The 22336-nt window shown below is 44.4% G+C and overlaps 2 protein-coding genes across 2 annotated transcripts in view; one reads left to right on the forward strand and one right to left on the reverse strand.

Moving 5' to 3' along the window:
• The window catches only part of MPZL3 (myelin protein zero like 3), a 28057-nt gene extending 11707 nt beyond the window's left edge, over positions 1-16350 (reverse strand). The window contains exons 1-2 of the mRNA XM_073585255.1: positions 16220-16350; positions 10760-10926 (exon numbers count right to left, since the gene is read on the reverse strand). Of these exons, the coding sequence (XP_073441356.1) occupies positions 10760-10926; positions 16220-16277 (225 nt within the window). The 5' untranslated portion in view covers positions 16278-16350. The remainder of the gene's footprint in view (positions 1-10759; positions 10927-16219) is intronic.
• The window catches only part of CD3E (CD3 epsilon subunit of T-cell receptor complex), an 80628-nt gene continuing 74498 nt past the window's right edge, over positions 16207-22336 (forward strand). Inside the window, exon 1 of the mRNA XM_073585261.1 lies at positions 16207-16325. Within this exon, the coding sequence (XP_073441362.1) occupies positions 16313-16325 (13 nt within the window). The 5' untranslated portion in view covers positions 16207-16312. The remainder of the gene's footprint in view (positions 16326-22336) is intronic.

Genomic DNA, 22336 nt, shown 5'->3' on the forward strand with positions numbered 1-22336 from the left:
AAAACAAGGGGAACTGCTACCTTGGATCTAATCCTTATAAACAGGGAGGAAATGGTTGAGGAGGTAAAAGTGGCTGGGACCCTAGGAGGTAGTGACCATGCTATTTTAGAATTTTGGATAACTAGAGGAGGAAGACCTGTGAAGACAGACGTCAAGGTTAGATTTCAGAAAGGCAGATTTTAAGGGATTCAGAAAGAGAATTGGAGGGATCCAATGGCTGGATATCCTTAAAGACAAAAATTTCCAGGAAGGATGGGAAATCTTGAAAAATGAAATTCTCAAAGCACAATTGTTAACAATTCCGAAAAGAGGGAAGAATAGGAAGCATTTAAGGAAACCAGGATGGATGAACACAGAACTTAAGCACATGCTAAAAAGGAAGAAAAAAATGTTTATAAAATGGAAAGAGGGAGGCATATCTAAAGAAGAATATAATGCTGTCTGCAGAACCTGCAGGGCACAAATCAGATTATTCTAAAGCTGACAATGAATTGAGGCTTGCAAGAGATGTCAAAAGCAATAATAAAGGATTTTGAGGATATGTCAAAAGTAAAAGAAAAGTCAAAGATGCTATAGGATTTTTACAGGATGAAAATGATGAAATGGTAAGACAGGATGTTGAGAAGGCCGAACTTTTAAATTCCTATTTTGCATCTGTTTTCTCTCAAAAAGGAAATGTAACATCAACTGTTCTTCACTGTCCTATTAAGGGAATAGAAGAATCCAGGATATCTATAAACAGAAAGATAGTGAGGAAACACTTAGCTAACCTAAATGAATTCAAGTCTCTAGGTCCAGATGAATTACACCCCAGAGTACTGAAGGAGATAGCAGAAGAAATTTTTGAACCCCTCTCCATATTCTTTGAAAATTCTTGGAGAACAGGAGAAGTCCCAGAAGACTGGAGAAGAGCAAATATTGTTCCTATCTTCAAAAAGGGGAAGGTGGACCCAGGCAACTATAGGCCGGTGAGTCTGACTTCTATACCAGGAAAGATCTTTGAACAAATTATTAAACAACATGTATGTCAGGACCTGGATAAGAATGAAGTGATTAAACAGAGTCAGCTTGGGTTTGTAACTAATAAGTCATGTCAGACTAACTTAATTTCCTTCTATGACGGAATCACTGATTGGGTGGATCAAGGAAATGCTGTAGATATAGTATATCTTGACTTCAGCAAAGCATTTGACAAAGTATCTCATACAATCCTTATTGAAAAAATGACTAAGTATGGAATGGACAAGGCAACTGTTAGGTTGATTCATAACTGGCTTAGTGATCGGACCCAAAGAGTGGTCGTAAATGGCTGCACATCCAGTTGGAAAAATGTCTCAAGTGGGGTACCACAGGGCTCTGTCCTGGGCCCTGTATTGTTCAACATCTTTATCAACGATTTAGATGAAGGAATTGAGGGTAAACTGATTAAATTTGCTGATGACACAAAGCTAGGAGGGATAGCTAATACTAGAGAAGAGAGAGAGAGGATTCAAAAAGATGTAAATAAACTGGAGCAGTGGGCAGCAACTAACAGAATGGTTTTTAACAGGGAAAAATGCAAAGTACTACATCTGGGCAATAAAAATGAAAAAAGCATATACAGAATGGGAGGATTAGGGCTAAGCAACAGCACATGTGAAAAAGACTTGGGTATACTAATAGATCACAAACTGAATATGAGTCAACAGTGTGATGCAGCAGCAAAAAAAGGAAATGCAATTCTAGGATGTATTAACAGAAGCATACACTCTAGATCACGTGAAGTCATTATTTCCCTCTACTCCTCTTTGGTCAAACCTCATCTGGAATATTGTGTCCAGTTTTGGGCACCATATTTTAAAAAAGACATCAACAAACTGGAGCAAGTTCAGAAAAGAGCGACCAGAATGGTGACCGGTCTGCAAACCCTGTCTTATGAGGAAAGGTTGCAGGATTTGGGAATGTTTAGTTTGCAAAAGAGAAGACTGAAAGGAGACTTAATAGCTGTCTACAAATATCTAAAGGGCTGTCACATTGTAGAAGGATCATCTTTATTCTCATTTGCACAAGGAAAGACTAGAAGCAATGGGATGAAACTGAATGGGAGGAGACACAGATTAGATATTAGAAAAAACTTTTTGACAGTTAGAGTGATCAATGAGTGGAACAGGCTGCCACGAGAAGTGGTGAGTTCTCCTTCAATGGAAGTCTTCAAACAGAGGCTGGACAGACATCTGACTGGGATGATTTAGCGAATCCAGCTTTGAGCAGGGGGTTGGACAAGATGGCCCAGGAGGTCCTTTCCAACTCTACGATTCTATGATTCTATGATTCATGATAATAGTCCAGCTTTCACACACTATAAGAAGAATGCTGGCTAGCAATAGATTCCTCTATATGGGAGTACTTTTTTCATTTTGATTTTTTTTAAATTGAAGATGAATATTTAGTTAATGCCTACCTTTAGCTAATGTATACTTAGCTCCCTACTGCACTAGGGTGAAAAAATGAATATGTGTAGCTTGTGCATTCTGAAAAAGTAATATCGTTATCTCCTATGTGGCTAATCGCTACACGTTCAGAGAATAAGATGTATATCAATAGCAGCTTGCAAGGGAAAAATACCACATATTGTATAATTTGCTAGCTGCGGAGTGCAATGATCAGGTAATGAATACCTCCTGCCAGTGATCAAAAAGCTGCTTGTATCCCAAAATAGTACCAATAAAAATGACTACTCCATACACCGTGACCAGCTACACTAACCAAAAAAAAAAAAACAACATACATTTTCACGAATGTTTTTTTTTTCATAGGGATGGGTTTTTTCTTTTTTAGAGTTCAACTTGTGGTATAAAATACACATTATCTTTCATTTTTTGGGGCGGTAGGATTGCTGGATTACATCATTTATATTGTGGATTTTTTTAATGTATTTCTACATTTACACAATAGAAATTAAACAAAAAGACTAAAAGTTATACAATATATTATAATTCTCCAAAACGGTGCCAGTAAAAATACAATGTTTTGCAAAAAGGCAAGAATAAAGTAAAGTAAAAAAAAAAGCAGTTGTTTTGAAATAAACTAATTTAAAATAAATTAAAAAAGTTATGGTTGTAAAAAAAATGTAAGATTGAAATTAATGGAGTCGGGAAGGAATTTTTTTCCCCAATGTGAAGCTTACTGTTTGACACGTGGGTTTTTTTTTTGCCTTCCTCTGGATCAACATGTTAGGATAGGATATTGTCACGCCACCTGCTGCCGCGCTCCCCCTGCTCCTGTCATGCCGCCTGCGCCCTCCGCTTCCACTGCTCCTCCTCCCGAATACCGGCGCACTCACCTCACCCGACGCGCTCCCGATGTGCGCGCGCGTCATCCAGCTCCTTCACTTCCGCCACTGCAGCCGGTCTTCCGTGCTCGTCGGGTGCGCCTGCGCACCAGTGACCCTGCCACTCATCTCCCACGCAGTGCTGCTGCTGCTGCTCCACCTCCTGGCTGACCCTGACCCGGACGTGCTGCCAGCAGCCCTATATCAGGTAGCCTCGCCTCCTGCCCGGTGCCTGACTATCATTTGTGTCTAGCACCTCTGATTCAGGTCCACGCATCCCTGCGTCCTTCCAGCCTTGCACTCTGTCCTGCGCTCTGTGCTCCTGTACCTCCTTGTAATCTCCCTGTGTTCCTTCCTAGTGCCAGCCTCGTCCGTTCCTGTCCTCAAGTCTTCTCCTGCAGTATCTACCGCCACCAGTCTTATCCGTTCCTGTCCGCAAACCTTCTCCTGCTGGTCCTGCCGCAGCCCCTGTGATCTCCGCTGGTCTTCCTCCTGCTATCTGTCCCCGGGTATCAGCTTCCGCGGCGATAGTCTCCCCGGGGCTTGCCCCAGACGCTCCCTGTATAGGGGGTGGTCCACTTAGCCAGCTCGCCCCGAGGAGGTTCGTCATCGCGGTTCTGCGGGTTCACTTCTGGTTCTCCTCAGCCCTACAGTATAGTCAGGCCATGGACCCCGCTGGTACCCCGACCCCAACCCAAAAGGAGCTCCTATTCCTACGGGAGAATCAAGCAAGGATAATGTCCTTCCTCAAGTCCATGGAGTCCCGCTTGTCGACTCTACAGGCATCTGATCCTGGGATTGCCTTCCAGCTGGGCAGCCACCAACAGGAGCTGGCTCAGCAGCGAGACACCCTGGCCCATATATTGAACTATATGGCATCCATAGATAACCGTTTCCTTGCTCTGCAATCTGTGGCCTCGACCTCGGCCCAGGCTGCGGTCTCTCACCCGCCGCCCCGTTTGGCAAAACCCCCGCGTTATGGTGGCGATTCTAAGTCATGCAGGGGTTTTTTAAATCAATGCCAGCTCCATTTTGAGCTGCTGCCTCAACAGTACCCCACCGACCGAGCCAAGGTGGCCTTTGTCATTTCCCATTTGGAGGGTGAGGCTTTGGCCTGGGTAAACCCTCTCTGGGAGCGTGATGACCCCTTGGTCTCCCAACTCTCCATCTTTCTCGACTCTTTCCGTAAAGTGTTTGACGAGCCGGGCCGCGTAGCCTCTGCCACCGAGTCACTTTTTAGCCTGCATCAAGGCACGCTCTTCGTAGGCCAGTACGCCATTCGCTTCCGTACCCTGGCCTCCGAGCTAGGATGGAACAATGAGGCCTTGGTAGGAGCTTTTTGGCGGGGACTCTCAGGCCGATTTAAGGACGAACTGGAGGGACAGGATACTCCAACCTCTTTGGAGGATCTAATTTCCCTGGCTACCCGCATCGACTTCCAGGAGCGTTCTCGAGAGGCTGCCAGGGATAGAAGATTTCCTCGCATCCCACCAGCTACCCGCAACCCACCTCGCTCGTGCCCTGCCCTGGCTTCGGCACCGTCCGCACCTGAGCCCATGCAAGTAGACAGTCTTAAGCCGGTGGAGCAACGCCGAAAGGAGAGGCTCACTCAGGGTCTTTGCCTCTATTGTGGGAGTGCATTACACTTCCTGCGTTCCTGCCCTGAGCGTCCGGGAAACGCCTCCGCCTAGGACAGGTAAGAGACCTATGACTCCTCTCTACCCTTGACTCTTTCTGTTCTTTTGCATCTGGGTTCCAAGCGTTCCTCCGAGTGGGCGTACATAGATTCTGGTGCGGCCGGAAACTTCATTCAGCTTGAGGCAGTCAGGAGGCTTCGTATTCCAGTCAGGTCCCTGGAGACTCCTCGGCAGATTGCCTCGGTCGACAGCCAACCCCTGCGGGTGTCCGTTACGCAGGTCACCGAAGAGTTGGAACTTCAGATTGGAGCCTTGCATCGGGAGAGTATAGCCTTCTATATGCTGCCGACCTTATCACATGCTATCCTGTTGGGCCTTCCTTGGCTAAGAAAACACAAACCTACTTTAGACTGGTGGTCCAGTGACATCTTGCGGTGGGGACAGTTCTGTCAGAGTAAGTGTTTGCTTTCCGTCCAACCAAGAAACTCTCCCCATCCAACGTTGGTATCTCCAGATTTACCTTCGGCCTATTGGGCCTATGCGGATGTCTTCAGCAAGAAAGAAGCAGAGAGTCTGCCTCCGCACCGCCCATACGATTGCCCAATTGATCTCGTTCCTGGCTCCACTCCACCCCGAGGCCGGATTTATCCGCTGTTGCCATCTGAAACCCAAGCCATGACCGACTATATTCAAGAAAACTTGGCCAAAGGCTTTATCCGCAAGTCTTCCTCACCCGCAGGTGCGGGTTTCTTTTTCGTCAAGAAGAAGGACGGGTCCCTTCGTCCCTGCATTGACTATCATGGCCTCAACGATATTACAATTAAAAACAAATATCCGTTTCCTCTCATCCCGGAGTTATTCACCCGTCTCCGAGGGGCGCAAATCTTTACCAAATTGGATCTGTGTGGAGCCTACAACCTAATCCGCATTCGACCCGGAGATGAGTGGAAGACTGCTTTCAACACCCGCGATGGCCACTATGAATATCTGGTCATGCCCTTCGGCTTGTGCAACGCACCAGCCGTGTTCCAAGAATTTGTCAATGATGTATTCCGAGATCTTCTCTATTCTTGCGTGGTGGTGTACCTGGACGATATTCTGGTGTTTTCCCCGCACCTGTCTACTCACAGAAAAGACGTCCGTCAAGTGTTGTTGCGCCTGATAGAGCATCGTCTCTATGCCAAACTCGAGAAATGCGCCTTTGAACAGTCTTCTCTACCGTTTTTGGGCTACATCATTTCTGACACTGGTCTACGTATGGACCCGGGAAAGCTGTCCGCCATACTCAACTGGCCGCGCCCCCAGGGAGTGAAAGCTATCCAACGATTCCTGGGGTTCGCCAATTACTACCGGCAGTTTATCCCACACTTTTCCACCCTGACCGGTCCTATCTCCGCTCTGATCCGTAAGGGGGCCAATCCTCACCTCTGGTCACCTGAGGGCGAAAACGCGCTCCACTCCCTGAGACAAGCCTTTGCTGCGGCTCCCGTACTCCATCGCCCTGAGACCAATAAACCCTTCATTCAGGAGGTAGACGCCTCTGCCACCGGAGCCAGTATAGTACTTTCTCAGAGGTCTCCCTCTGGACAACTGGTCACCTGTGGCTTCTTCTCGAAGACATTCTCCACCTCGGAGAGGAACTATGCCATTGGTGACAGAGAGCTGCTCGCTATCAAGTTGGCTTTGGAGGAATGACGGTACCTCCTCGAGGGAGCGGTGCATCCCATCAGGATCTACACTGACCACAAGAACCTGGCATACATCCGGACAGCGCAAAGACTTAATCCTCGACAAGCCAGGTGGTCACTGTTCTTTGCCTGGTTCGATTTCGAACTCCATTTCCGCCCCGGCGATAAGAACCTCAAAGCGGATACTCTATCCAGATCCTTTTTGGTTACCGACTGTGAGGAGGAGCCTTCACACATCGTGGATCCTAACAAGGTCATTGTGGTTGCTCCTGTAAACCTGACTTCCTTGCCCCCGGGTAAGACGTTTGTTCGAGAGAACAATAGGAAACGAGTCTTACATTAGGGCCATGCCTCCAAGCTAGCAGGTCATGTCGGTCTCAAGAAGACCCTCTCCATCTCTCGTTACTAATGGTGGCCCTCCCTTGCTCAAGATGTTCAAAGTTTTGTCGCCTCTTGTCCATCTTGTGCCAAAAATAAAGTTCCCCGACACCTACCCGCTGGCCTTCTTCACCCGCTCCCAGTTCCTTCAGCCCCCTGGCAACACATTGCTATGGACTTTATTACCAATTTGCCTCGGTCTTCGGGTCACACAGTCATCTTCGTGGTCGTAGATCGATTTTCCAAGATGGCCCATTTCATCTCCCTGCCTTGACTACCCTCTGCTCCCGAATTGGCAAGAATTTTAATTACCCATGTTTTCCGGATTCACGGCTTTCCTCAGCATATCGTTTCAGATAGAGGAGTCCAGTTTACTTCACGGTTCTGGCGGGCTCTGTGCAAACTGATGGATGTGACTTTGAACGTCTCCTCTGCCTACCACCCCCAAACTAATGGTCAGGCTCAACGCACGAATCAAATTTTGGTAACCTATCCATGCGTCTGTGGGTCACTCTCCTCAGCCAGTTTCCGCCCGGGATGTCTTTGAGGTTAAAGACATTCTTGCCGTGAAAAAATCTAGAGGAAAGACCCTCTTCTTAATTGATTGGAAGGGTTTTGGTCCCGAAGAAAGATCTTGGGAACCCCGGCAGAACATCCAGGCTCCTCGAATTCTAGCTAGGTTCCATGCCAGTTTCAAGAAGAGGGGGCGTAAGGAGGTGGGTACTGTCACGCCGCCTGCTGCCGCGCTCCCCGCTCCCACTGCTCCTGTCACGCGGCCTGCGGCTGCGCCCTCGCTTCCACTGCTCCTCCTCCCGAATACCGGCGCACTCACCTCACCCGGCGCACTCCCAAGGTGCGCGCACGTCATCCAGCTCCTTCACTTCCGCCGCTGCAGCTGGTCTTCCGTGCTCGTCGGGTACGCCTGCGCGCCAGTGACCCTGCCACTCATCTCCCCCGCTGTGCTGCTCCACCTCCTGGCTGACCCTGACCCGGAAGTGCTGCCAGCAGCCCTATATCAGGTAGCCTCGCCTCCTGCCCGATGCCTGACTATCATTTGTGTCTAGCACCTCTGATTCAGGTCCACGCATCCCTGCGTCCTCCCAACCTTGCACTCTGTCCTGCGCTCTGTGCTCCTGTACCTCCTTGTAATCTCCCTGTGTTCCTTCCTAGTGCCAGCCTCATCCATTCCTGTCCTCAAGTCTTCTCCTGCAGTCTCTACCGCCACCAGTCTTATCCGTTCCTATCCGCAAACCTTCTCCTACTGGTCCTGCCGCAGCCCCTGTGGTCTCCGCTGGTCTGGTCTTCCTCCTGCTAGCTGTCCCCGGGTATCAGTTTCCGCGGTGATAGTCTCCCCCAGGGCTTGCCCCAGACACTCCCTGTATAGGGGGTGGTCTACTTGGCTAGCTCGCCCCGAGGAGGTTCGTCGTCGCGGTTCTGCGGGTTCACTTCTGGTTCTCCTCAGCCCTACAGATATGGGTTGAACTAGATGGACTTAAAGTCTTCCTTCAACCTTAATAACTATGTTACTATGTTAATTTCCACACATTTGTTTTTGCTGTAGTTATATCCAGTATCTAATTACATAGTGGAGAGGGGTGAGCCAATTTAATCTCAACCGATGCACTATTGTTTCCCACTTTGTACAGTAATAGTTGATCAGATGGAGGGAGGGAAAGGGGGTAATGTTTGATCATCAATACTTGGTGGTCAAAATGAGAAAATCAGTAATCAGGTTGGGATTATAACCTGTTTGGGGCTCATTAAACAAACACTGATTAGTCAGTTCATACTTCTCCATAAAGGATGTGTTATCTATGTGTATATACACAGCTTAACATGTCTGATGGGAAAACAATGACTCTCTATTAAAGAGTGCAAATAATGGATGCCCAATGCAATATATGCTAAAGAATGATTGTATTCAAATTAGACAATGACCACATACTTACCTTGTGCTTGGATATACAATGGGCTGGACAGTTCAGGCACTGTCCAGCTAGGAATGCTAGTGTTGCTGGCACCTACAGTGCTGCCCAGCCAGACAGATGTGCGCTATCCAGCTCCCTGCTATGGTCAATGGGGCAGCACCGCACTCTACTTAAACTACCAGCAGTATGCATTTATCTTCCTAGGATTTATCCATGTACTCTTATGTTTATACCCAGTTCTATTTATTCTGATTTTGACCCAGCTTGTTATGCTGACTACGTCTGTATCCGTAAACCTGATTTAGAATTTGACTGACCTCGTGGTTTCTGACCCTTGCTATTCCTTAGATACCAGGAGGTCAAACAAATGCAAAGTCAGAAGGGCAGGGGTGAAAGTCCAGAGGGTTTATGGAGATAGATAGACGTAGTGGAGAAGGACATCATGGTTGGAAGAATTGAAGGAACAAGGCGGAAGAGGAAGGCCAGCATCTTAATGGCTTAATACAATCATGATAACGGTTGTGAAGACCCTGGTGGACCTATCTAGGCTTGCACAAGAACATTCTTCCTCCAGAGCATTTATCCATCAAGTCACCATGGCTTGAGATCGAGCTGAAGGCCGTTAATAATAATAAATTCCTTAGTATTGGTTTTGTATGTCTAGATCTTTTCTTCAGGCATACTCCTCCAGACAGTAGCTACTTAATAGAAACAACCCAAGGGGCTCTATTCTAAGCCCAGTCTCCTGTGGAGGAGCTAAAGTGTCAAGGCTGTGATAACCTTGGGACCTGCAAGACCGAGTGGCTAGCCTGTTTGAGCTGATGGCCTCTGATAGACTTTACATACATAAGTTGAATCTTCTTTTTGTTGCAAATCAATTTAGACAAAAACAAAGCATGGTTCTAGAGAGCTGAGAAATGCACCAAATTAATTATTAGCGTACACCAAATTTAGGTGCACACATACTTGGTCTAAAGCGAATGAGAGCGTAAGTGTCCAGCTTGAAGAAAAATTCCCCAAATGTAACACACAAAATGCACCAATGGGATACATTTGGCCAATCTTGTTCCAAATCTATGCCTCTGACACACACACACAAAAAAAAAAAAAAAAGTCCACTGAACCCAATTTTTTTCTGATGCCAAATGACAATATGTACAGGAGCTTACTAGTTCTTCCCAGACAGGTGATGTTGTGGGAAAGAAGGATAAAGCATGTTGAATTTCAACAGTTATTGAAGAGCTGATTCTCACAATCACATTGTGGCCATATTTTTAAGGCCGCAAGTATCAGCCCAACCGGGAATGTCTCAATTTGACATAGCATTCATATATTTGTGAGTCTGTTCATCCAGTTCAAGAGATCCGTGGTCGGACCGGGACTTGAGCTCATAATATGGGTGAGAAAATATGCCACCACATGGAAGTGTGAAACAGCACTAAGGCCAGGTTCACACAGGCATATGTCACGATCTGTATATAGACCACAATGTCGGGACCGACTGTGGCTCTTCCAACTCAAACTTACAGCCTCAGACACATACGGGCTGCAAGTTTAGGTTGGGAGATCCGCGGTCAGTGTGGACATTGCAGTCTGTATACAGACCATAAAATAACACAATGAACATAAGAGTAACGTGTATAGGCACCTTCACGTTGGTAAAGTTGTACAGATCAGACACAATAACCTTTTGGAACAAGGTGCGTCAAATGTACTAATAGATACACAACTCATAATAAATATGGCACATTTTTGGTCTGTTCATGTACCCAACAAAATTTCTTTAAATTCTTTACGCTCAGTACTCCTTCTACTCACTGTCACAGTTGGACCTCCATCGCGAGGACGATAGCTCCAGTCCACTGTTATGAATTCAGAAGTAAGATCCCTAGAGTGGAAGCCGCACCATAATTTAGCCGATTGTCCCACAACGCCATATACTTCCCGGTCCATTCGGATGTCTATACCCTCCACACTGATAAAACCTGCGGGAAACAGAAGAAATCAGTGCAAGGTACTGAAGAGCATTGTCATTACAAGGTTGGGTTCAGAGGAGCGTAAGAAAAATCGTCATCCAGAACAGCAAAATATTTAATCCGTATGGTGTTCAGTACGTACGTCCATTCAGATATGTCATCTGCTTTTTTTTATATATCACAGTAAAAAAATCACTGTAATGTGAAATCATGCTGTGTTTGGCCTCAGTTGTCCGTCTTTTCAAGGAGACAGAAAAGCCTAGCCTACCAGATGTGTACTAGAAAAGTAATGTGAAAATAGACCAATATTGTTTTCTATATAGTCTTTGCAATGAATCCGTTAAAAACAGATGATGTCAGTATGACATCCATTTAATTAAATGAGATTTCTGGTTACCAAAAAAAACCTGTTTTTTGTAATGAAAATAATGCACTCACCATCCCTGGGTCCAATGTTAAAGCTCCGCCGCTGCTAGTGTTGTCACATCAACAGCGCTGCAGCCAATCAGTCGACTCTGTCCGAGTTGACAGCACAAGCCACTAAGCAAACCGATCGACTGCACCGCTACCAAGGAGCCAAAAGGTTGAGTACAGCAGAGATTATTTAAAAACAAAAAAAACAAAAAGTGCAGTTTGGGGGAACAACCCTTTAAGGTCCCGAAAATACCTTTATCTAACTGAGCCCTCTATTTCACTGTCCGTTACGCTTTTATATTGGGTGAAGGCGATACCGCCCACCATGATGCCCAATGGACGCAAGATTTTAAAATCAAATTGTGTGGCCACTGGGCATCCCGGTGGGTGGCAATTAAAACTTATTCAATCAGTCATAATAGGAAATATGGGATCCTGACACACCATTGACTCCTCAATAGATCATAATGGACCAAGACACATCCATGGAAGTCATGACACCAATGTGCTTAGGTACGGATTTATTATTTCAAAACTGTCCATAGTAAATTTAGCAAATGCAGTCATCGGGGGGGGGGGGGGGGGGGCACATTTAACAAGCAGCATTTAGATTCTAAACAGCCAGATGCCTTTTAGTAATTTCGGACGCCTTGTGGTTTATCGACTCCTATTTTATTTTTTTAAATTTGCCAGGATACAAAAATAATTTTTAAATAGTTCTTTTTGTGACACATGGGGCTCTCTTTAACACCTTTCTTTACCTTTTTTAAGTGATATAGAAATAGAAGAAAAAAAAGTAATTAAAGTATTAAAATTCATTTTCTATTTTTTTATGTCTTTTGAAGTACCATATATTTTATTTATTGTCTCCAATTACATGGTATGTGACGTCGTCGACGGTGTCATTTCCATTTTTTTTATCTATATTAATTTAGATATTTTTGTTATTATCACTTATTGTGCATATAATTTTTTTAACATTACATTTCCCATATAAAAGTCATCTGGAGAAAATTAACAGTATATATTTTTTTGCTACTGACGAGGTGGCATTCATAGGACACCAGGGTAAATAGTCCCCTTTGGTGCCATTAGTTACTGGCAGAGCTGATCTGAGTCTCAGAGACATCCAAGCGAATGGCTTTGCTAATGTTTCTATTCACTACATAACACTCTTTGGGTCTCATTAATGAAAACTGTATAAAAGACAAAAACAACCTGCTTCCTATAGCAACCAATCGCAGAGCAGCTTTCATTTGTTAAACACCTCTAGTGCAATGAAATCTAAACTCTGATTGGTTGCTAAGGGCAACAGAAACAACTTTGGTTTTAGGCCTGTTTTCATAAATGAGGCCTACTTAGCGATATGTAATTTCAAAAATTGTAGACACAAGCGGTCACAAACTGCTGCGCCATTCTTTTCTAATGGTGTGGGGTGATACTTGGTCATTACCAGGTTAATGAACGCCCGTCAATTCAAAGCCTTTGGCCCCAATTTCAACACCAGTCTAAATGAAGGGTCAACAAGAGTATAAGATGCTCCAAATTCATTAGTAATTATGCATTTATAAAAAAAATCCGGCACATCTTTCCTTTCCAGGGTACCAAATATCCTCAGGTCATTCCAGTCACTTAATCTATGCATGTGGCGTAAATTAGGAAGAATTTGTAAGTTGTGCTTGGCCACTCGTCCTACCCACTAAGGTCCGCAAAAAAAATAAATGGTAAAATAACATTTTTATGCCATTACAAGTGCACAAAATCAATTTTGAATCATTTTACTCCAGAGTTATGGTGAATCAGGGCCCATCGGTGTGACGGAGACCGCTGAGCACTGTACTCAGCATACACTGAATAGAGCAGCAGCGCTCCGTTCAGACAGGACCCCCTGTTCTCGTGATTGGTGGAGGTCCAGTGGACATGTCTGATTCATGAGGAAACTCATTTACTGAGACATCTATGTGTAATCCCTCATACATCTGTGTGACGAGCATTGGATAGAGTGTCAGGAGTAAGTAACACTCATAGCTGGCCATTTTAGACTATGGTCGATATAATATATATCGAGATAGGATTGCAGCTCATCCTATGTGGATTTTCCCCATTGCCCACGCAATTTTAAAAACAATACTGTAACAATGTAAAACCATAATTGTCTCTGTGGTACTTTCTGCTGACAGGAATCTGAGCCACAACATTAAAATGTCCTTGTAATTAGCATTAGGCCATATTCTCATGACTGTCTCTTTCCCGGGCTAGGAGTAGTGGGATCATTGTCCACCAGTGGGTCTGGAGTACTGATCCTGCAGCCAATAAATGGTCACTCAGATCACTGGTGGTCAGTGACGTAAATGCTCCTGACCTAGCAAAGACCAACAGTCAGGGATGAGTAGACTGTCTCTTATTGCTTTACCTCCATGGTTACCAGCTGTGAAATTTAAAGGGTTATTCCATTCTTCATAGATGAATATTGTCAGACAGAGTTTGTAAAAATGAGCACTTTGCTATATACTGATCATTAAAATTTGAGATATTAACTCTTTACTTTTGTGGAGAGCTCGTTGTCTGGGAGACCGACCACCACTATTGTTCAGCTTATAAGCATTGCGCTGAAGCTGTAGGAGGTAACAGAACACTCCTGCAATCCTGGCCGGCTTCAAAACAGTGCTTACCAGCTCAATAGAAAAGTGCTTGTATGCACTGCACATGTTCTGCTGTTCTAGCAGCAGTGGCCGCTCTCCAAGGCAACAGGATGCAAACAAAAGATGTCAATATCTCAATGGCTGAAAATTCTAAAAAAAAATGTAAAATGTTCAAGAAAGCTTGTATTTACAAGCAATATGCAACGATACCCATCTAATATGAAGGGAATAACCCTTTTCTGGGCGCAGAACCCCTTTGATGCATGTGAAAAGTTGTTGTATAGAATATTTATAAATTATATATATTACTAGCTAAAGAGCCCAGCGCTGCCCGGGCATAGTAACTAACTGTGGTTAGTTATAGCAAATTATAATTATCCTCCATCCCATAGGCCCGTGCCCATATACCCATCATACATATCCACCATCCCATAGGCCCGAGCCCATATACCCATCATACATATCCTCCATCCCATAGGCCCGTGCCCACATACCCATCACACATCCTCCATCCCATAGTCCCGTGCCCATATATCCATCATACATATTCGCCATCCCATAGGCCCGTGCCCATATACCCATCACACATCCTCCATTCCATAGTCCCATGCCCATATATCCATCACACATCCTCCATCCCATAGTCCCATGCCCATATACCAATCATACATATCCTCCATCACATAGTCGAGTGCCCATATACCCATCACACATCCTCCATCCCATAGTCCCATGCCCATATACCCATCACACATCCTCCATCCCAGAGTCCCATAGTCCCAGGGTTAAAATTTCGCCTCACAACATAGCCTAGGACACTCTCGGGGTCCAGACGTGTGACTGTGCCAAATTTTGTGGCTGTAGCTGCGACGGTGCGGATGCCAATCCCGGACATACACACATACATACATACACACATACTGTACATATAGTACATACATACATACACACATGAGCTTTATATAATAGATTATATATATGAAAAAAGGAGGCAGCATGCCAATAAATGATGAAAAAAGTGGACTTTATAAGCCATATGGTGTGGCAACGTTTCGGCTGTGACTAGCCTCACAGCCAAAACATTGCCACACCATATGGACTAATAAGTCCACTTTTCTCATCATTTATTGGTGTGCTGCCTCCTTTTTACTTTTTCATTATTTATACAAATGGATATTTCTTTGGAGGGGCGTGCACCCTGAATTCATCTGATTTATTCTTTATATATATGTAATACACACACGCCGATGAAGCTGTTGAGGTCAGGTCAGGAGACCTGCGGACGGTCCAGAAATCACAGTACATATAGGCACAGTGAAATCTGGAGGTGTAGAGCTTGTCTAAGGCTACCTTCATACAAACGTATTATACAAGCTCTGTGTGAATTGCAATTTCACATGCATTGGATAAGAAAGGTTAGCAGAACACAGTCATGATGCAGTATATAATTACCAGTTATTAAGTGATTACAGATTGAAGAAAAAAAAATAGACAAATAAAACATGAAAAAAAAATCAATATTTTCAAAACCATAACAATTTAAAAAAAAATGTAATTCTCCCCTTTACTTATTCTGTAAATAAAAAAAAGTAGTAAACACCATTTAAACTGACTTTTATCGCAATCGTACGGACAAGCAGAACAAAGGTTGCCTGGTCATTTTTACTGCAAAGATCATGCAATAAGATCAAAACCCAAATAGCAGAGGCTGAATTGTTATTTTCCCTATTGCACAGCATATCATTTTATTTTCTTGCTATATAGTACCTTATATAGCATGGTTTACAGTGTCACTCCAAACTACCACTTGGCTAGCTTTAAAAAAAAAAAAAAAACAAAGGGAAAAAAAAAAAAACAACAACAAGGCTCATACGGCTGTGCCATTGGAAAATAAAAAGAAAGAATACAAAATTGGCTCTTGAAAGAAAGAGAAGGGGGGGAAAAAGAAAGAGGAAGAGGTTTAAGGGTGCTCTAGAATTTTTAAGAAACTATTGTATAAAAAAAACTATATAAAAAAAAATAAACATTTCCCACCCATTGATTCAATCCGGGGAAAAGATTTATGGGAAAGTATACGGTATATATATATACATATACTCCATAGATCTTGTCTGGGGGAGAGTTTTATGTCTAAGTATAGTTATAAAAAAAACTCCAAATAACAACACTAAAGCCCAGGAGTAAAGGAGGAAGCGCTAGATACGGGTGTCTCTGTATGAGCCAGTGCTGGGGGCAGCGGCACTCACCCATGATCAGCAGCAGGAGCCCCCGGCCCCCGCTCCGGCCCCCCGGCCTCCGCTCCATAGCTCCCGTCCAGCAGGTGAAACCAGTCACCGGAAATGCGGAGCCCAGGTGAGTCACGGCACTGCCTGCCTGCTGCGGTCACACTAGTCCTGCCCTCATCAGCCTCGTCCCAGTGTGCGACATTTGTCGATCTGTCCTAGGATGCAGTTCGGAGACATTACTGCGCCGTTCTATTACACCGGGTTGTCGCATTAATGTCCGATCGCAGTGCGACATTGTCACTTTATTCTTATTCCAATGTATTCTTCCTGTGCAGCTCATTCTTGTTTGTTTTTTACGCCTCCCTACTTCCAAACCTGTGTGTTTTTATATTTTAGAGGTTAAAAAAAAGATGAAAAACTCTTAATTCTCTAAAACCTGTAGCTTTTTTTATTTTTTTTTCGTGGCCATTTTTGCGTGGCGACTGGTGAGCTGCAGTTTTTATTGATAACGTTTTGTAGCACATACGTTTTCGATTGCTGTTTTTGGGGGGGTAGGGTTTCTTTTTTTTTAATTTTTTTTGGAGGTGGGTAGTGGATGTGCGCAAAATGGCAATTCTGGTATTCGATTTTTCTTTTTTTATTATTTTTTATTTTTCCTCTTCGTGGTGTTTTGCTAATTTTATAGATTGAACTTTAAGGAACACAATGATACATCATGGTGGCTCAGTGGTTAGCACTGCAGTCTTGCAGCGCTGGGGTCCTGGGCTCGAATCCCACCAAAGACAACATCTGCAAGGAGTTTGTATGTTCTCCCCGTGTTTGGGTGGATTTCCTCCCACATTCCAAAGACATACTGATAGGGAATTTAGATTGTGAGCCCCATCGGGGACAATGATGATAATGTGTGCAAACTGGAAAGCGCTGCGGAATATGTTGGCACTATATAAAAATAAAGATTATTATTACTTTATTTTTATTCCTTTTTGATCTGGGGAAAAGTTGGGGGCAGTCAAACGTTGTTAATATTTGTTTTTATTATTTCTTTGCGCTTTTTTTTCACTTTTTTATTTTTGTATGTCATAATGACTAGAGTTGAGCGAAACGGGTCGAACAATTTCAAAAGTCGCCGACTTTTGGCAAAGTCGGGTTTCATGAAACAAAACCCGACCCTAGGATGAGGTCGGCCACGAGGTCGGCGACTTACGCGCCAAAGTCGCGTTTCAAAAGTTTGTTTAGCGCTCTTTTTCAGCCAATCGGGATCCACGGACACTGTGGGCAACGTGATGACATAGGCAGGGGTCGCCACCATCTTTCAGAAGGGCATGCAAGTGATTGGCTTGCTTTGGTGGGCATCACAGGGGTTATAAAAGGGCGTGCACGCCGACCGCCATCTTACTTCTGCCGATCTTAGCATAGGGAGAGGTTGCTGATTCTGTAGGGAGAGCGTTAGGCAGGGAAGAAGACAAAAAAACTGCTTCTGCTGCTAGCGATTTTGCCTGTGCAACACACCAGTCACTGTGTGTGCAGTGCAAGGGGAGGCTATATTGTGGTGGATCAGCGGTGTTGGTTGTTAGGCTGCCTTCTAAGGCTTCCTGACAGCTGCATTGCTGTTTCCCCACTGCTCTGCAAACTGCTTTTTTAAAAGCAATCCCAATTTTTTTTTTGTCCTGCTAAGGTACTGAGCGTGCATTTATTCACACCATACAGCGGTGTACGCTCCTCACACAGTACCGTGTAACGGCTGTTATCACAGCCACAGTGAAGCTATCTGTGTGTCACTGTGGAAGGATAAGTGGAGGACTTGTTCCGTTCTTACAGACCTACACTCTAGGGAGATTCCTATTCTGCCCAATTCTACAATTCACTTTTTTCACACCTGTGCCATCGAGCCTGTGACATAGCGCTGTGATATTCAGTGGGCCTCACACAATCCAAGTGTCCAGTGTCCACAAGTGTCTGCGGAAATTCAAAATCTCCCAGAAATTCAAAATCTCCCTTATCCTGTAGTCACTTTTTTCACACCTGTGCCATCGAGCCTGTGACATAGCACTGTGATATTCAGTGGGCCTCACATAATCCAAGTGTCCAGTGTCCACAAGTGTCTGCAGAAATTCAAAATCTCCCTTATCCTGTAGTCACTTTTTTCACACCTGTGCCATCGAGCCTGTGACATAGCGCTGTGATATTCAGTGGACCTCACACAATCCAAGTGTCCAGTGTCCACAAGTGTCTGCAGAAATTCAAAATCTCCCAGAAATTCAAAATCTCCCTTATCCTGTAGTCACTTTTTTCACACCTGTGCCATCGAGCCTGTGATATAGCACTGTGATATTCAGTGGGCCTCACACAATCCAAGTGTCCAGTGTCCACAAGTGTCTGCAGAAATTCAAAATCTCCTTTATCCTGTAGTCACTTTTTTCACACCTGTGCCATCGAGCCTGTGACATAGCACTGTGATATTCAGTGGGCCTCACACAATCCAAGTGTCCAGTGTCCACAAGTGTCTGCAGAAATTCAAAATCTCCCTTATCCTGTAGTCACTTTTTTCACACCTGTGCCATCGAGCCTGTGACATAGCACTGTGATATTCAGTGGGCCTCACACAATCCAAGTGTCCAGTGTCCACAAGTGTCTGCAGAAATTCAAAATCTCCCAGAAATTCAAAATCTCCCTTATCCTGTAGTCACTTTTTTCACACCTGTGCCATCGAGCCTGTGACATAGCGCTGTGATATTCAGTGGGCCTCACACAATCCAAGTGTCCAGTGTCCACAAGTGTCTGCAGAAATTCAAAATCTCCCAGAAATTCAAAATCTCCCTTATCCTGTAGTCACTTTTTTCACACCTGTGCCATCGAGCCTGTGACATAGCACTGTGATATTCAGTGGGCCTCACACAATCCAAGTGTCCAGTGTCCACAAGTGTCTGCAGAAATTCAAAATCTCCCTTATCCTGTAGTCACTTTTTTCACACCTGTGCCATCGAGCCTGTGACATACAGTCATGGCCAAAAGTATTGACACCCCTGCAATTCTGTCAGATAGTACTCAGTTTCTTCCTGAAAATGATTGCAAACACAAATTCTTTGGTATTATTATCTTCATTTAATTTGTCTTAAATTAAAAAACACAAAAAGAATTGTTCTAAAGCCAAATTGGATATAATTCCACACCAAACATAAAAAAGAGGGTGGACAAAAGTATTGGCACTGTTCGAAAAATCATGTGATGCTTCTCTAATTTGTGCAATTAACAGCACCTGTAACTTACCTGTGGCACCTAACAGGTGTTGGCAATAACTAAATCCCACTTGCAGCCAGTTAACATGGATTAAAGTTGACTCAACCTCTGTCCTGTGTCCTTGTGTGTACCACATTGAGCATGGAGAAAAGAAAGAAGACCAAAGAACTGTCTGAGGACTTGAGAAACCAAATTGTGAGGAAGCATGAGCAATCTCAAGGCTACAAGTCCATCTCCAAAGACCTGAATGTTCCTGTGTCTACCATGCGCAGTGTCATCAAGAAGTTTAAAGCCCATGGCACTGTGGCTAACCTCCCTAGATGTGGCCGGAAAAGAAAAATTGACAAGAGATTTCAACACAAGATTGTGCGGATGTTGGATAAAGAACCTCCACTAACATCCAAACAAGTTCAAGCTGCCCTGCAGTCCGAGGGTACAACGGTGTCAACCCGTACCATCCGTCGGCATCTGAATGAAAAGGGACTGTATGGTAGGAGACCCAGGAAGACTCCACTTCTTACCCCGAGACATAAAAAAGCCAGGCTGGAGTTTGCCAAAACTTACCTGAAAAAGCCTAAAACATTTTGGAAGAATGTTCTCTGGTCAGATGAGACAAAAGTAGAGCTTTTAGGGCAAAAGCATCAACATAGAGTTTACAGGAGAAAAAAGAGGCATTCAAAGAAAAGTACACGGTCCCTACTGTCAAACATGGCGAAGGTTCCCTGATGTTTTGGGGTTGCTTTGCTGCCTCTGGCACTGGACTGCTTGACCGTGTGCATGGCATTATGAAGTCAGAAGACTACCAACAAATTTTGCAGCATAATTTAGAGCCCAGTGTGAGAAAGCTGGGTCTCCCTCAGAGGTCATGGGTCTTCCAGCAGGACAATAACCCAAAACACACTTCAAAAAGCACTAGAAAATGGTTTGAGAGAAAGCACTGGAGACTTCTAAGGTGGCCAGCAATGAGTCCAGACCTGAATCCCATAGAACACCTGTGGAGAGATCTAAAAATGGCAGTTTGGAGAAGGCACCCTTCAAATATCAGGGACCTGGAGTAGTTTGCCAAAGAAGAATGGTCTAAAATTCCAGCAGAGCATTGTAAGAAACTCATTGATGGTTACCGGAAGCGGTTGGTCGTAGTTATTTTGGCTAAAGGTTGTGCAATCAAGTATTAGGCTGCGGGTGTCAATACTTTTGTCCGGCCCATTTTTGGAGTTTTGTGTGAAATGATCAATGTTTTGCTTTTTGCCTCATTCTCTTTTGTGTTTTTTCATTTAAGACAAATTAAATGAAGATAATAATACCAAAGTATTTGTGTTTGCAATCATTTTCAGGAAGAAACTGAATATTATCTGACAGAATTGCAGGGGTGTCAATACTTTTGGCCATGACTGTAGCACTGTGATATTCAGTGGGCCTCACACAATCCAAGTGTCCAGTGTCCACAAGTGTCTGCAGAAATTCAAAATCTCCCTTATCCTGTAGTCACTTTTTTCACACCTGTGCCATCGAGCCTGTGACATAGCACTGTGATATTCAGTGGGCCTCACACAATCCAAGTGTCCAGTGTCCACAAGTGTCTGCAGAAATTCAAAATCTCCCTTATCCTGTAGTCACTTTTTTCACACCTGTGCCATCGAGCCTGTGACATAGCACTGTGATATTCAGTGGGCCTTACACAATCCAAGTGTCCAGTGTCCACAAGTGTCTGCAGAAATTCAAAATCTCCCTTATCCTGTAGTCACTTTTTTCACACCTGTGCCATCGAGCCTGTGACATAGCACTGTGATATTCAGTGGGCCTCACACAATCCAAGTGTCCAGTGTCCACAAGTGTCTGCAGAAATTCAAAATCTCCCTTATCCTGTAGTCACTTTTTTCACACCTGTGCCATCGAGCCTGTGACATAGCACTGTGATATTCAGTGGGCCTCACACAATCCAAGTGTCCAGTGTCCACAAGTGTCTGCAGAAATGCAAAATCTCCCAGAAATTCAAAATCTCCCTTATCCTGTAGTCACTTTTTTCACACCTGTGCCATCGAGCCTGTGACATAGCGCTGTGATATTCAGTGGGCCTCACACAATCCAAGTGTCCAGTGTCCACAAGTGTCTGCAGAAATTCAAAATCTCCCAGAAATTCAAAATTTCCCTTATCCTGTAGTCACTTTTTTTTACACCTGTGCCATCGAGCCTGTGACATAGCGCTGTGATATTCAGTGGGCCTCACACAATCCAAGTGTCCAGTGTCCACAAGTGTCTGCAGAAAATCTAAATCTCCCCTGTCCTATAGACACCTTGTACCTTGTTTTACATTACTATATAGTTTGTAGGATTTTGTCTACATTTCTACCAAAAATGAGGAAGGCTGGTGGAAGAGGCCGTGGAATTGAGCGGGGGTTGGCAGCTGGTAATGATGGTGTTGGTGGTGGATCTGATGGTAGTGGCAAAAGCAAAATAGGACCGAATGCAGGAGGTGTTGAGCCTGCGTCATCGTCTGGCTCCATAAGGCTTCGAAGGCTTAGTTTTCTAGGAGTTGGCAAACCGCTTTTAACGCCAGAGCATCAGGAAAAAGTTTTGTCTTACATTGCTGACTCAGCCTCCAGCTCTATCGCCTCCTCTTCTTCAGTTGTAAAAAGTAAAAGCACTGAGTCGTCATTGGAGGCTCATGTTCATGAACCACACCTTTCCTTGTGTCCTTCACCCCAACCAAGATTGAAGGATGACGCAGGCCATACTACTGATTACTCCATGGAGCTGTTTTCACATACCATGCCTGGATTATCAAGTGAAATGGTGAATTACCCAGGCCAAGATGAATCTGACATGGAGTGCACTCATGCACAGCCGCTGATAGATGATTCTGCTGGTACATTCACTCAGAGCACTACATTGTCCTCGCAG

The sequence above is a fragment of the Dendrobates tinctorius genome, unplaced genomic scaffold (assembly GCF_039654945.1).
Source record: "Dendrobates tinctorius isolate UK_male_01 unplaced genomic scaffold, ASM3965494v1 ptg000086l, whole genome shotgun sequence".
In the NCBI taxonomy this organism is placed as follows: Eukaryota; Metazoa; Chordata; class Amphibia; order Anura; family Dendrobatidae; genus Dendrobates; species Dendrobates tinctorius.